This window comes from Leuciscus leuciscus, assembly GCF_965113295.1.
Source record: "Leuciscus leuciscus genome assembly, chromosome: 9".
Taxonomy (NCBI): Eukaryota; Metazoa; Chordata; class Actinopteri; order Cypriniformes; family Leuciscidae; genus Leuciscus; species Leuciscus leuciscus.
The window spans coordinates 25389453-25406023 of record NC_138733.1 but is presented as its reverse complement, the minus strand read 5'-3'; the positions used below and the strand labels follow the sequence as shown (position 1 = coordinate 25406023).

The 16571-nt window shown below is 36.3% G+C and overlaps 2 protein-coding genes and 1 long non-coding RNA gene across 3 annotated transcripts; 1 reads left to right on the top strand and 2 right to left on the bottom strand.

Annotated features, from left to right (window-relative positions):
• Positions 1-193: 193 nt before the first annotated feature.
• Positions 194-6608, bottom strand: tex26 (testis expressed 26; the record flags this gene model as incomplete). The annotated part of the gene is given in 9 exon segments (XM_082180399.1): positions 194-287; positions 289-367; positions 1695-1770; positions 1774-1828; positions 2766-2775; positions 2892-2949; positions 5789-5814; positions 6363-6493; positions 6574-6608. Coding segments are annotated over 9 exon segments (564 nt in total).
• A 3393-nt stretch (positions 6609-10001) lies between these two features.
• Positions 10002-13287, top strand: hmgb1b (high mobility group box 1b). Its single transcript, XM_082179415.1, has 5 exons — positions 10002-10141; positions 11882-12037; positions 12194-12339; positions 12424-12598; positions 12702-13287. The coding sequence occupies exons 2-5, from the start codon at positions 11891-11893 to the stop codon at positions 12825-12827; spliced, it is 594 nt and encodes a 197-aa protein (XP_082035541.1). The 5' UTR covers positions 10002-10141; positions 11882-11890; the 3' UTR covers positions 12828-13287.
• LOC309505942 lies at positions 13010-14950 on the bottom strand. The gene is made up of 2 exons (XR_014208601.1): positions 13680-14950; positions 13010-13647 (listed from the first exon to the last, which is right to left on the bottom strand). It is a non-coding gene; the product is annotated as an uncharacterized lncRNA (long non-coding RNA).
• Positions 14951-16571: the final 1621 nt, after the last annotated feature.

The following is a 16571-nucleotide window of genomic DNA, read 5'->3' as shown; positions in this document are numbered from 1 at the left end:
ATAATTACAATATTATAATGAAGTATAACAACTTTTGCTACGACTGATCTAATTTGTTTGATTTTAGTGTGAAGTTTTAAAATCACATAAATCTTAAAATCAGGGGAAAAAAGTATACATTTCTAATAGTAAAAATGTAATTTAATAATTTAGTTGAACTAATATTCTAAAGATTCAGTAAGAACACACAGCATCACTCTTTCTCACCTTTATCAGATAATTTCTTATAAATCTGTAGAAACGTCTGAGGTGGGATTGATTTGAGCACTGAGGAGACATCGGTATGTCCGCTTCAAATGCTTATTGTAGGTGGTCTGCAGTTTGCTGTTTTCCTGATGATTGATGTGGCTGTGAATCACTGTTGGGCTTAAAATGTAAAAGAAAAGTGTCATTGTTCTATAATTTGTGTATTTATTTTTATTTGAACATTTTCAGCCTTCTATAGTGTGTAAACGTTGCTGTTTGAGAATGAAAAAGGTCACCAAAGATACAAAGCACAAAGTCCACAAGGGAATTATTCTCTATATCAGTAAGGACCATTTCTGAACTCCCTCCTGAAACGCCTTGATTATACTGTTGAGTTTTCTTCCAGGAACGTCCACGTCACAATGTTCCTCATTTAAATAGTTTCCGCCCAAGGCATACATAAAAATAAAGGGATGAGTCCTGGTCAAAGACTATAGATATAGAAAGACAGTTAACTCCTATTACTTATGAATGGGAGAAACTGCAATGCACAATATGAAGGAATACATGCCGCCTTGTAAGTAAAAGAGCCTATCACTGATTGATAAAGTAATTCCGTCACTGGAGCTGCGGTTAGAAGCTCGCGCTTATGACTGCACATGCGCATTGGCTGTGCTAGCCTGAAAATAAGCTTTTTTAACGCTTTTGATTATAAGAAACAACATTTATGGGACAGTTCATGTCATATTTTGTTGACTGATTGTTGATTGTTGTTTTTGTTGATTGATTTGAACTATTTTATTTATTTGTGTATTAAAATAATACACAAATAAATAATTCAAATAGTCCCCCGCATTCAAATAGATAGGACTTGGTCTTGGATGCCCGAAATAGCTGCCCGAAGGTGTTGCAAACATGGCCGCAGAGTGAACAGACGTTCCTTGAAAGGGACTTTGGCCTGGTTGATTTGGTTGAGTAATAGTGTGTTGAAACTTGCAGTTATGGTAAGGTGTGTGATATTTCTGAAACATGCTTAAATTGGTTGACCAATCACAACACAATGGTCCAGCCAACCAATCAGAGCACATTGCACTTTTCGTAAGGAGGGGTTTCATAGAGACAGGAAGTAAATAGTGTGTTACTGACAGACTGGGAAGAGAGGTGCTACAACAATGTAAAATATGTGAAAAATAATTAGTTTTTTTGACCATGAAAACCTACTCTAGTGGACCCTTCTAAGACCCTCAAGACTTTGTAAAAGGGCATAATAAGGCAATTATTTAACAATAATTGAATGATATAGTGTACTTTGTAATTGTCAACTAACTGATGGATTAAGTCAATTAACTTGCAATTCAACTTGTAATTCATTGCATGTCTAGTCTACTTTTTTGTGTTTGCATTGTGTCTTGGCTACTGACAGGGTTGGTTGTCTTAAATTTCAAACAAAGTAGTTTGGTATTTTAGCCTAGTTGAAACAGAAGTGCTGCAGGTTTGCCAAAGCTTACCAATACCCCTTGCTGCTATACCATGCAGCTTATTGCACCCATAGCGAGAGTTGTTCCCCAGAAGCTCAAGTTTTGATTAAGGTAGGCGGTAGTTATGTCTCATTTCAGTCTGGGTATAGTAGTGGACAGCATGACTGTGTCAGGGTTCTGCCCTGGCAGCCTTGTCTGTGTTGTCTTTGTTTCATGTTTCTATGTTTGTCTTGTGTTTGAGCACATGGCTCTGTCTTGGTCTGTGTTTGCCATGTGCTCCTTGTTTCCTGTTACCACGCCCCCTTTTTTAGTCCATGTCTTGCCCTCATTTCACTAATTGTGCTCACCTGATCCTCATGTGCTCTGGTCCCTTTATATTGTGCCTCTTTCCCTACTTTATGGTGTTCTCTGGTTTGTGCTCTTGAAATTATTTTAGTGCTTACTGTAGTTTTCTATCTTATTCCCAGTATCCGAATATCCTTGTTGCTACCGGTATGTTTGTTTTGTTTTTTTTACTTTTTTCGTTAGTTTGCTTTTGTTATATCTATTTTTCAACTTTTTGTTCCTCTAGTCATTGATCTTATCAGTTTAATTTTGGTTCTCTTAATTGTTGCTATATCTTGTCTGTCTTGTAGGCTATGTTTTTCTGTGTGCTCCTGCCCTGTATTCCGAGTTCCCTGGCCACTGACTCTTAACTGACAGGCAGCCTGACTGGTGCAGCTATCTAACCCCTGTGTCAAGCCTCTGGTTCTGTGAGCCTCTACCTAGTGGCAAGACTGGTGCTACATCTGAGGTCTACATCAAGCTGCAAGTTCCTGCCTGGTCTTTCCTTTGGAGCTGCCTCTATTTCACTCACGTCATCGCCTTCTTACTGACGGTCTCAGTGGTCACCCATCCTGCCTGTCGTTGTCTGCCCTGCCCTACTGTTTGAGCTGTGGTTCACACTTCACTCTCCCTGCTGTCTCTAGTCTTGTCTTGTAAATAATAAAATAAAATAAAACCTGTCTGCTCATTTGCATTTGGGTCCTATCTCTTGCAGAACTGTGACAGACTGTGGTTAAAAGGAGCGAAGATTGCATGGTTCTTCATAATCCCTGTGACCGAATTCGGACTGAATATAACAAAGACATTAAGATGCTTCAGTCATAAGATATCTTTGGAACCACAAGACCTTGAAATTAAATAAGATTCAGTGTATACACCTATAATGTAATTCTTAGAACTCACCTTGAGGTAATCCAATAAAGTCAGTCTGGTAGGTTGGCCTGTACTGGGCACTCAGAGCCTTTTGGATTTGTCAAAGAAAGTTGAAGAGAGGAATTGCCATCAAAGTGTTTAATTTGATCTGCATTAGGCCTATGTCTCCACACCATGAATGCCTTTGTGATAAAAGATAAAGATAAAAATATGGTAGCCTACACTCTTTCAATGTTCTTTAAACTGGAAAAAGTTTCTTCAGATTAAGATGTTCTTCACACTACCCTTTAAGGCCCGTTCACACCAAGAATGTTAACTATAGGCTATATTTGCGTCTACACCGACGAACGATAACGGATTTTTTATTCTAAGCACGCGATAATTTGGCAGGGGGTCGAAATCATTTTTTTCATACTTTCGAATGAATCAATATCAGTTTGTTTGTACTTTTACCAGGCAGCAGATGTCCTCAGCATGCTACGTTTTGAGCGCATCTAAACAGTGAATCTAGCTAGTTAGTGTAATCGATCTAATCAAACAGCGAATTTATATAGGCTATATATATATATATATGGGTGTTTCTGCAACTACGGGCACTTTTGACTATCCCAATTTTAAAAAGATCAACCTCTATGAATTTCAATTTTAACCATCACAGTCTGTAATACATATAAAGATTTACACAAAATAGAATGTAGTCGTTAAGATTTTAATCTGGAACATGTTTATTTTTTATGTTTTTCGGGTCATCTTCTTAAAAAGTGTCCTTACCGCAATGTTACAATAATGTTCATTTTATAAATTTTTCTTTAGTAATTTCTATACATTTTTTTACATATTTAAATAGCTTTTTCAAATTTGATGCAGTTTTGTAAATACTGATATAAAAAAATAATATACAAAATAGGGAATTTCATGTTTTTTTCTATGCCATGTAAAAAATGTACCACCTTAGATGTCAATTGTTTCCATACACACAAAAGATAACATAATTAACTTTTTATGACAGATGTTGCAATTTCAATGTGTTAATCATCTCAACTTAAGTGTAAAAATATTTTTTTTGCAAATCAAAATGTGAAAAAAAATGAAAATAGAGCAGTGCTGCGGTAATGACATCTTGAGTCGGTAACGGTAAGGACAAAATTTTATTTTTAATGTAAAAAATGGCATGTTTATATATATATACTAATAAATATACAAATATATACTTCAGAACTAATAATATACTGAATATTTGTCATTTAATATACAGTACACCTTGAATTTGTCTCTACCGCAACACAAGGTCTTTACCGCAACACCTAAATTTGCTGCGGTAAAGACATGTTGCGGAAATGACATTTTTGCTAATATTTGAGCTAATTGGCAGCTATCAAGGCCTACCACATTAGTTTTGAATCTTAACATCTTAATATACATGAATTCAACAGTAAAATACATTTATTTTTAAAATGTAGTTATAAATACCCAATTATTAAGCTGAATGGTAAGGACGCACAATAAATACTAGAGCAGAAAAGATGATGTTTACCTTATTTTTTTGTTATCTTGTGAGTGAGGTAGTGTGGTGGTCCAGTCTGTCAGCAATGTGCTCAAGTGATAGTTTCTGTTTCCATAGAAACTAGACTTGTTTGTGTTCGATAAAATTTCATAATAAAAGCTTTTTTTCATTGTTGCGGTAAGGACTCAAAAGTGTGGGACAGGCACATTTAGTTAAAAAAATCATAAAAATGATCAGTAAATAATACAAAGAATTTTAAGATTCTGTAAATGAATCTGTATATTAAACAATTCCATTTGAAATAATGTCATATTGTAAAAGAATGAGATAATTTTAAGTATCTCAACATTGAAACCACGGGTGTGGGACATGAGCAAAAATGGTGTTTGGACCATAGACTGTAAAAAATATGGACAAAGCGTCTGTGACGTCACCCATAGACTTCTGAAGAACGGTTTTGAGGCCGTTTATGGGGGGTATGGGCGGCGCCATATTTCAATACAAATGTTCAGAAAGGATAACTTACAGGTATGATTTGTTGTGTCAGATCATGGCCGAGACGTCAAATTTCAGGAATTCCACTCGGCGCAGCCTATGCTCGTTGTCAGCTGTCAATCAAGCTGTCAATCGCGCCCTTATTTGTCATACATTTTATATCTAAATACGATCTAAACTAACGAGTTAGAAAAAAATTCACCCCCCTCACAGTTGTCAGGCACTCGGAACCTATCGAAAAATACAATAAAAGTCCATGGGACCAACCTGTAAAAACATGAATTTATGCTGTGAAAACGGACATTTTAACATGGGGGTGTATGGACATTTGCTCCCTTTTGGGACCTGCCCCTAGCGGATTTTCGATGTATTGCAGTTTTTCGCACTTCCGGGTAGGCTTCATTTTTCAGATTAGAATGTTGCCTGGTTTGGACCTATAAATGCTTCATAATTTTACATTAAATCATATTATTTATTCATAATTATTTATGTCAAGGTGTGTATTGACACTACGTTTATATTTATGAAACATCAAATGACAAATTTTAACATAAATCTAAAATTTCACTCCTGGGACTTAAAAGTGCCCGTAGTTGCAGAAACACCCATATATATATATATATATATATATATATATATATATATATACACATATATGTGTGTGTGTGTGTGTGTGTGTGCCACGCCCTTTTCACTGCAACTTCAAAGGAAACAATACAATGTTGTCGAAACTAGCGCTGCATACCTGAGGTAAATTTGCTGCATACCTAGGATTTGCTAGGATTTACACTAGGATTTGCTAGCCTGCATTATGATCTCACCGTTTATTCCAAGGGTAGGCTACAAGGGCATTGCTCCATATATCCTTTTTCTTTTTCTTTTTCTTTTTTTTACTTGAAAAGGGGTTTTGACTTGGATTTTTCTGTACCTTGGCGATTAACTTCTCCACAATGTCTGCATTTTAAATGCACGAGCCCTTTAAATTCGAGTGGATTCTGATTGGTTGTCAGTGTTTTATCTTTCGACAGGTGGACAAATCGTTCTAAAAGTGATCCCAACGATATGGTTCCTCGTATCTTTATCGTTACAGTTGTGGTGTGAACTCTGCTATTCTTTAATTTAGAGAACGATTTTTAGATATCTTTATCGTTATTAGTTATCGTTCTTGGTGTGAACGGGCCTTAAGAAATAAAAATGGTTATTTTAAGAACTATTCACTGAAAGGTTCTTTGTGGAACCAAAGATGGTTCTTATGGAATCTTTGAAAAAATTAAATAAAAACAAAAACATTTGGAACCTTTATTTTTAAGATTGTACATTCTAATGTTTTTCCAGACATGCATGACATAGAACACAAATATAGCCTAGTGCTGCTGTGACTTTTTAAGTTTAACAGGCCTAACGCACATTCATAGCAAGTAGGCTACAATTAAGCTAGCAGACGCTTTCAAATTATACTCTACAAACACAGCAAATTACAAAATGTGGCATTTAGCCTATACCTGGCTTGGGTGTGGGTTGTTCCTTCGGTTTCTCCACAGGCTTCCAGCAGAAGTCTTCACTGTATGCAGTTGCTCCCATTGGATCATCCAATGCATATGAATTTCTATAGATATTGCCAGATGTTTTCGGCCTTAGGGAGAGTGGGGTGAGTTGTGCCAGTTTTTACTCAAAGTGACTTTAAAGTGAGGCCATGACAGTAATGCCTTCAACTTAAGGATGTGCATGTATTTCAGGATGTTGTGCATCCCTGAGAATAATTACTTTGGATCTGAAATAAATAGTTTCAGAAATATAGCTTTTGGGAACAAAGTGGTCTCATGGCACAACTTGCCCCTGGTGCGGGGTAAGTTGTGCCTTTTGGGGAAATATGTTGGGGTAAATTGTGCCAGTGCTTTCTGAAGTAAAACAGAACATTTTACTGTTATGAACCGTATGCTATATGAAAGCAAGACAAATTCAATACAAAATGACTAATTTAAGGTTTATTTAGATATTGTCACCCTGGAATACCATAGCATGCATTTTTCCTATATGGTCAATTGCATAGGGATTTTGTATTGAACACAACTCTGGATCACAGTGTCACAGAGACAAGGGGGCGGGCTCATTTTACTCAGACGACCAATCAGTCTCTCAGGATCATTGTGAAGCTATCAAGCTACGCCCTAGCAACCATTTAGAGCACCATAGCAACACAATATATGATATTTGTGAATCATTTCAGGCAAAAAAGGCTTTGGCAATAGATGCCTGTTGACAGAACACTGTCTGTCAATTATGTAACATAAGAATAAAGTTACTAGGCTAATTTCTAAACATCCTATTGTGACTTAGGCCACTTAAAAACTGAATAAAACTTATCTTTATTAACATAGTGCAAACTCAAAACTGAAATCAGTGTTAGCTAAATTAAACAAATAGCAGGTAGGCCTAAGTCAAACACTGATGAGGCATGCCCATCTCCTCACTTCTCAAGATTATCCCCTGTGAGTATGTAAGTCTCTAGGTGGTCTGGATCTGGCACAACTTACCCCATGCCCTTTGGCACAAATCACCCCAGACCCACAAGTTTGAATAATTAGCATGATCCAGCAGTTAAGAGCTAACATCATGCTTACTGTATAGACTCATTGTGTAGCCTACTAAAGCACTAAAACATGTGTGAAATGTTTTCAAACTTGTCTATAATTGTCCAGACACTACAATCAAAAAACCTTAATCATAGAAAATGTACTTTGAAAGGGAAAAAACTGTTTTTTGCACTAAAATGTGCTTAACTCTCATGCCATGTATCTCTCTTCTTTGGAGGATGAGTAAAATTGATTGCTTTTCAAAATTATGTGGTCACATGACCAAATTATTCTATGGTTTTCCAGAACAAGGGGTGGAACTACTTCCCCCCATGGCACAAATCACCCCACTCTCCCCCTATTGTGTTTGAAAAAGTTTTTTTTTTTTTTTTTTAAAGAAATGATTCTCAACTCAGACATTTTGCATCACTTCTGTTAACAGAAAACTCACCATATTAGAATTGGAATAGATGAGATAAGTCTATTGATGAAATATCTTTTATGAGAAGTTTCATACACATCCCATTTTTTGTTAATATCTAGATTAAAATGCACAGTGAAAAAACATGAAGAAAAACTGAAGTAACACTGAAAATGAACAACAACAACAAAACATATAACAGGAGACACAATAAACGTAGGCTATCTAACCATAATTTGCAATGGTTGTCTTGACAGATGTGAAATATCTGACTGTTGTCCAAACGACATTAATGTGTCCAGTTCCAGTATCTGGGGTTTATGTGCTGTTCACCAGTACCTCCGTTGTCTTACAGTGAGAATCAAGAAGATAAACTTTTTAGCATGTTAATGTGCATGAATGCCCATCTAATCGGATGTTATCTGTAAAATGGCATTGTAATAGGAAACACACAACAACGGGTGCGCGAGAGCAAACTGACGCTCCACAGGGGTCCTTCTCCACGTACGAGGAAACCCACAAACCAGTGTCAAGCGTCCAAAGAGGTTGGAGACAGCTAGCACACTGAAATCTATATTCCAGGTATATGATTACATTTTGACTGAAATAATTGCCCTATAGCTATGCAAAACAAAATATTAAAACATGCAAAGGATGTACACGCATTAGGATTATAATAGTCTACAAGCTGTGGGCTATTTATTTTATCACGTTTCTTAATACAAAAAAATCGTAACCGAATCATTAAATTCCTTCAGAATCGAGCCAGTTCAATTTTATTTGGGCGTATATAGCGCCGCTCAGTGGAAAACATGATATAATGCAATTCAAGATTTTATTTATTTTAATTTTATTTATTTATTTTTTATTAGCCTATTATTATTGCCAGGGATCACAAAAACATACACGAATAAGGGATGGAAATGTAATAATAATATAGTAGACTACATGTGAGGAATAAAAAGCACCAATTATAAATAATAACAATAGTAATAATAATAACAGCAGCAGCAATAATAAAATATAAAAATATCTCGACAAAATATATTGCATCCTTTATCAAAATAAATTAAAAAGGCAGCACAGTTTACCGTCTTTCGTTCTTGGAGAATTTACAACGATGTTTGTGAGATTTGTCAAGGAGCAATGAAAGATTGATAATAAAGTTCTCAGTCTTTTTGTTTTGTTTTATTCATGTCACAGAAACTTTAAAGATTAGGCTACCATTACGAACTCAGAACCAACAACGATGACATCATTACAATATAAAGTCCTAAAACATTGCCTGTGATTCATCTGTCACGTTTATTAAATCCGCGTGTTATATAACAATTTTCTAAAATAAAAATAAAATAACAAAAATTAATACATGATCAATTATTGTAATAACATTTTTCACTAGTTTGTTGAATGTAAAATTCGTGCAGCTAGGGATCTTAGTCAGCTTTAGCATTTGCACGATTTCAAAACAGGCACGCCAATAAATACATGTATAGGCTATGTGAATATGCAATTGAGTGAAAAATATTGACAGTAGGCCTAATATATGCTTTGCGTTCTCATCAGAAAATTTGGCGGAGCGTACAGCCTACTGTTGCTGTATGGTTGCGTAGGCAATACATTTTGTTTGCGGCAAAAATAATTTGAAATGCTATTGCAGCGTTCCTTACCAATATACAGAATTAAATGTGTTTAATTCTTTGTAAAACTCACAACAATTTGTGTTAATTATCTAGGGGGATTAAAACAGTCATTAGGGGTCCAGACCCCTCCAAACTCCCGTAATTTGCACCCTGGTAGAAAGTATAGCCTAGGCTACTCTTCTTCTTTTTCTCTTCCGACAGTTATCAGCGTGCAGTTGTGCAGTGAAATCTTTGAAATACTATGCTTTTAAAGCAAATATTCATAATACAATTTGAAACCTTTACTTCAACGACAAAGGTGTGCTTACATATACTACAGTATGTTCACAGCAGTACAAAACGGTGTCTGAAACTATTGCACTTGCACCAATGTATGGTTTTTCATATTCACGCGCCGTTGAAAAAATGTGACGTTTCGCCGATGAACAGCCAACCACACTTCAGCTCTCGTAGGGACTATAGTGCGCCAACAGCCAATCACGGGCGCTCAGGACTTGGTGGTAGCCAATAGGATTCGTGACTGTATACTGTGTCTCTCGTGAGCGGAGGGTTCTGCAAGCACTTGGAAGAGCGCGCATCGGTGTTATTGTACTTCAAAGCCCCATTATCTAGGCATCCACAGAAGCTGCAAATAGAGAAGACTGGTAAGTTTTTTCAAAATATGCTTGTCAAGGCCTTAATTAACAATTTTTTCAATTGCGTCGTATATTACAACATATGCACCTTGGTAGTTGCGTGGTAATTTCGTGAACGCAGGGCGAGCAATCTTTGTCAGAATCTATTCGCCAGTCATTCAGTCATAGTGAAATGTCCTGAATGGAAAAATCGTCTGAAGATTAAAAATTATTGCATTTTTCATGTGAAATGACAGTATTAGAATAGTCTTTATTAGGGTAGGATGTAATATTTGTCAGGTAGCCATCCCAGCTAAAGCAGTTAGCTTTTTGAGGTCTTTTTGGGGTGTTATTGTGTCAGTCAGTGACGTGCTTGGCATTGACACAAAAATACAAAAATAACACCTCGGATAGATTTACCAGTCCCGAGGGAATGTACTCGTCATTTTGTGCATTTTTCTCTCTGAACGGGACGTGTGCGGCCGTGTTCTGTAATATAATATGGTTGGCTTGCGGAGGATATACTCTGCGTTTTGCCTGTGAGTGGCGGGGGATGGAGACGGACGGGGTGTAAGCGACATTCAACTTAACTAATAAAATGAAATTCATCCAAGCTCGTTTGCATTGCTTTTTCAACTCGCACAAAAGCCCGAGGGTCTATTTCAGGGAACGCCGGTGTTTTCAAAGAGAACTCGAGCGAGAAAATGGGAAAAAATATATATTTATACTGTTTCCCACCGCCAGTGTCGTGTGTGTGTGTGTATGCGGCTCTGGCTAGCAGACATAAAGGGAGAGAGCGAGAGGAAGCCATGTTGGCTCTGCTAGCTGTGCTCATGTGGCTCCAGTTGAACGGCGGCCTTACGAGAGCTAAACTCCCATTGCATTGCGCTTATAGTTACAGACACTGTGTCCAGACCGACCGACTTCTTCCATAGGGGAGGCGAAATATCGGAAGGCGGCGGGACAGGGGCGAAAAACGGACAAAGTGCGGTGATTTTAGGTCCTAGAAATTACCCAGGAATGTGGGAGGAGACAATTGAGGGGGACTTTCTCTCATGAAGACGGCTTTTTCAAAATGGAAGAAGAAATATTATTATTGCAGCATTTAGGCATTTTAAGGCGGGCCCTATGCAATCTATCTGCCCGCACATGATCGATGCTGCTATCAATGTTCCGTTAATGAGAAATACACATAATGGAAAATAAAATAGTGGGAATGAATATTAAATACGTTATTTTATTCACGAAATGGAGGATGTCCTTGTCTTTCACCCTGAACCTGAGGGGGTCTTTGTGCATCTCACCGTCCATCTCAATAATATGATTTCACTGCACATTTCATCATTAATAATTTTTTTAGTTAGTGCAAATATGTCCCTCACAGTACATAATAATAACTATATACAGTATATATATATATATATATATATATATATATATATATATGTGTGTGTGTGTGTGTGTGTATAAATTCATTTTAAATTGTAGTGAACAAATACATTTTAGAAGTACATTAACTACATTTAGGAAGCATTTACAGGAAGAAAATACATTAATCCATATATATATATATATATATATATATATATATATATATATATGTGTGTGTGTGTGTGTATATATATATATATATATAATATGTAATTGCACTAGATAATAATATAATTGAATGTATAAAATAATTATATAATATATAATTATACAAGATTACAAGATATAAAACGAGTATAGCTTGTGTCACCTTTTAGTTAAGAATATCTTTTTTCACAGAGAGTAAAGATGGGTAAAGATCCAAGGAAGCCCAGGGGAAAGATGTCCTCTTATGCCTACTTTGTGCAAACCTGTCGTGAAGAACACAAAAAGAAGCACCCTGAAGCCAGTGTTAACTTTTCTGAATTCTCCAAGAAGTGTTCAGAACGATGGAAGGTACTGTGCTGAAAAACGTGGATGCAAATTATGCTGTTATATTGCATACATATTATATTTGTTGAGCTTTTAGGCCTACTTAGAAAAATCTTTGTAAAAATCTGTTTTGTAATGTAACTTGCACATTTTGATACAGCCTTTTCTCGTTCTGGACAGACAATGTCTGCCAAAGAGAAGGGTAAGTTTGAGGATATGGCCAAGCAAGATAAGGTTCGCTATGAGAGAGAAATGAAGAACTACATCCCACCGAAGGGAGAGAAGAAGAGGCGATTTAAGGATCCCAACGCGCCCAAGAGACCACCGTATGTTCAAGCTTTTCACTGCTTTTGAAAATAAACCATTTTTCAAGACGGTTTGGTTTGAATGCATGTTTCCCCCCCCCAAAGGTCAGCGTTCTTTATTTTCTGTGGTGACTACCGCCCTAAGATTAAAGGTGAGAACCCAGGTCTTTCCATTGGAGACATTGCCAAGAAGCTCGGAGAAATGTGGAACGGCTCAGCGGCTGAGGTGAAGCAGCCCTATGAGAAGAAAGCTGCAAAGCTTAAGGAGAAGTACGACAAGGTAGTGTATAGTTTCTTCTTTCTTTCCTCCCTGAGTACTCTTTAATATTCTCAAACTTGAAAATGCACCTGCCCTATTTGTTAACTTTTTGAATCTTCTGTAGGATATTGCCCTATACCGCACAAAGGGAATTGCAGGCTTGTCCAAAAAAGATGGTGGGGAGGATGATGATGAGAACGAAGATGAAGATGAGGAGGAGGAGGAGGAAGATGAGGATGATGATGAGTAGATTAGCTCCTGATATAGCCTAAGTTCTTGTTCATGCCATAAACCCAATTGTACACGATTCACATCTTCAAACGTAATACAGCAGAAACAAGAATTGTTAGGCTGTGTATATGCGACGTTTTTAAGATGTACAGTGTTATTCTCCTTTTGTAAAGTTAACACTATGTGTCTTCAGTCTTTACATTTTTCTTTTTTATCTTTGTTTTTCGTTAGTGGTAGATCTTGCCAGGAACAGCGTAAGGTTGAATATGATTTGAACTGTTTCTCTGAAGGTGCATAGCACAAGTATCTGGTTCATGTAGATCTGTAGTGCACTATCATATTAGTTTTTACAAATATTTTTCGTATTTGCCGTCATAAGGTCCTTTAACTGTACTTTGAATACCACTCTAATTACAAGAATACAGCTTTGTTTGACATTTAAGAATGTGTCTGAAGTAAACATTTCTTTTTTTAGAAAACTGTCCTGTTTTTTCTTCCGTAGCTACTGTAGTGACAGAGTTCTTGGATATTATACTTAATATCTGAAGTTATCGGTCCATGTATGCATTGTATTATAAACTGGTTCATTAATATTGCAAAATCAACAAAGAAATTATCTGCATCAGCCAATTAAACATTGCAGCACATTTAAGACTCTAAACGTTTTTGAATTTTCCAGTTATGTACAATATAAATGAATTTCAGAATGTTGCTTCACACAAAGCCTTACCCAGTGTTGCATGAAGTCGTGCTCTGGCATGAATTAATGCAGTGTATTGGAGTGTGCCATCAAAAATGAAGAGAAGACTTTAGCCTACTTGGAAATGGAAATTTAGACACTCTCACTCTTATCAGACAGCATAAAGGTAACATAAAAATCTAAATGTTTTGGTTAATGACTTGAAATAAGCTATGTGACTGAACAAGAGCTTTGACTAGGTTAAGGAATACGTAAACACAGCGACGCCCTGTGGCCGTGATGTGTAATTACTTTGTTTACTGTCACAGTACAGATGATGTCATCTTATTCAGGTTTCACCTTGACGTCTTTTACAAGGTCCAATACTGCAAAGAAGGACAAAATAACAGTATGCTAAAGCACCTATTTAAAGCATTGTATCTACATTTTTTGGGGGTTAAAGGACGTCTGATATTTCTGTTTTTTTTAATCTATTGCGATAATGATTAAGCCTACTCGAGATAAAGGGAAGATCACAAGTCCATAAGAGACAAGCACTTAACTCTTTCATATTTGTCACAACGCATTTGTAAAACAAACAGTCTTCGTTGACTTAATTGACTATTAATTACTTGATCTGAAGACAAATATCTGGAAGATGGAAAAAGACAATAACAAACAACGCAAGGCCATAAAAAATAACGCAGACTTTATTTAGTTCCGCCAGAGGGCGCTTTAGGGGTGCCGTTGACAGTTAATTGCAACCCCAATCAGTTTAAATAATGTGGCTAATGGAGCATTTTGATTGCAGTTGACAAAGCTGTGAAGCAAAAAGTGGTTTTGTTGAAATGAAATAAATAATTTAAGATTACTTATTATAACTGAATTTCAACCAACCTGAAAAAACAAGGTTTTACTGAAACATAACTGTCAGTAGATATTAACCTGATTTCACCAGCAAGGTAAAACTACTTAATAATGATGAAAGTCCTTTTCCACCTTGATGTAAATACACAAAAAAATGAATCCATTACCCTTACTTAATTTAATTAAAGAAATGTTTTACACACAATTTAATTTAGTTAATTCAAAATAAATCAGTTTAGTTGGGTCAACACAAATTAGTTGGTTTATGTCAACTTTATTCACTCTAGTATGTTTTACTTAACTTTTTTACATTTATGTTGGTCCAATGTATTTTTTAAATTTATTTACTAGGATTTACTTATCAATCATGAACTGTCATGCATCAATATTCACAATGTAGACTAATGAACCATTAAGCAAGGACAAGTGTTAGTACTGAGCATAAAACTTTGAGTGCCCACAGCGTAAGCACAGTCAAGCGCTACTCTTCAGCACAATGGTAACCACAAAATTAAATAACAGAAACAACACTAAATGTCCAACATAACTGAATATTAAACATGAACATAAACTACAACATATTTCCCTTTACTGAAAAGCACATAACACTTAATCCCTTGCAAAGCATGCTGGGAATTACAGCTCTACTGCCCATTTAATGTCAATACAAATTAATTAAGTAAACTTCACTTTTTAATATTAGGTTGATTGAACACAATTAAATTAAGTTGGGACAAAATGTTAAATTGTGTTACTTGAGCTCATTTTAATGAATTAAACTGAACAAGAGGCAAAAAAGAGTTTTTGTTTTACAATTGTGATTTTCACTTTGGTGCAACATAATGTGTATAATAATAACCTCAAATCACAATTTCTCATTGAAGCAAAATTCGCCGATCAGCAAGAAGCTGCCAAACACAAACCCATTTTCTTCTTTGTGCTTCAGAGCAGATGTCCCGTATAGCTGACACGAGTCACGACTACTGCCCTATACGCATGTGTCTAATGTGTTGAGCTTTATTGGAAATTGTATATTGGGTCAATGTAACTCCATTAAGTTAAAACAGCATCCCCTTGTTTTATGTTACATACACCTGATTGATTAAGGTTACAACAACAAAATTAGAATAAATAGGTAGAATCAGGTAGAAATACCTTTCATAAAGCAACAACTGCACATGCTCATTTTTTACAGTGTACTCATGGGCTCCACCATGTTGACATCTCATGACTAGCTTAGCTGCTACTACTAGAGTCTTATCGCTCTCGCGGTACTTTGATGGCATACGTCACAATCACGTGGCATTGGCACTGTCTCAAGTTGGACACAATTTCTAACCGGCATGCACTGCTTCAGTCAGCCACCGATTGGTCTGCGCAGCACTGCATGAAGTCGAACAAGCCTTTATGACGTAATTACCGTAAATAAGAGATGACAACATGGACACTGTACTTGGAGTTGTTCATGTCCTTGGATTCGAACTTATACATTTCTCTTGTATTATTAACTCACGTGGTACAAAGTCATAGCTCTCAGAAGATTAAGAATCTAAAGTTGTAATTGCGAGTTCTACAATCACGTGAATGTTTTTTACAAGTCAGAATTACGGTATTATGGCATGGCGTGAATGCACCTTTATGGCAAATATATGACAGGCAACAGGCGGCAGTTTGGTCGCAGTGACACCGCCAATAACCACCAACAACGCAGAGCAATTTGGACAATTAGCAGAATGTCAGTTATGTATAGGCTATATGTAGATGAAGACGAAGAAAAGTTTCAATGCGCTCAAGTGTTGGGGCATTAGTTAAACAAATTTCCTTTTTCCAAATTTCCTTCATCCAAACACTATTTCTATTGGAATGGGGGAAAAAAAAGTATCCCCTGCACTCAAGCCTTTTGTTAACTGATTTACTCGACTGCACAAAATACAGTAGGGTAAAACCAGTATTTACAAACCTGAAACTTTGAATCAATTGAAGCAACATCTCAGCCCAAACATGAATAGAAACACCTTTTTACAAACAAATTCAAATGTTTTATTGTTATATTACATGTCTACAAATTTAACAAATTGATTGGCAATCCAAAAAATAAAAATAAATAATCAGACATAGACACTGGTTCATGGGTTCACAGAGATCGCCTCTAGCGGCGAACCATTGAAATTCCGTAGCATTTCGAAACAGTCATTGGTGCTCAGCCTCGTTTACTGA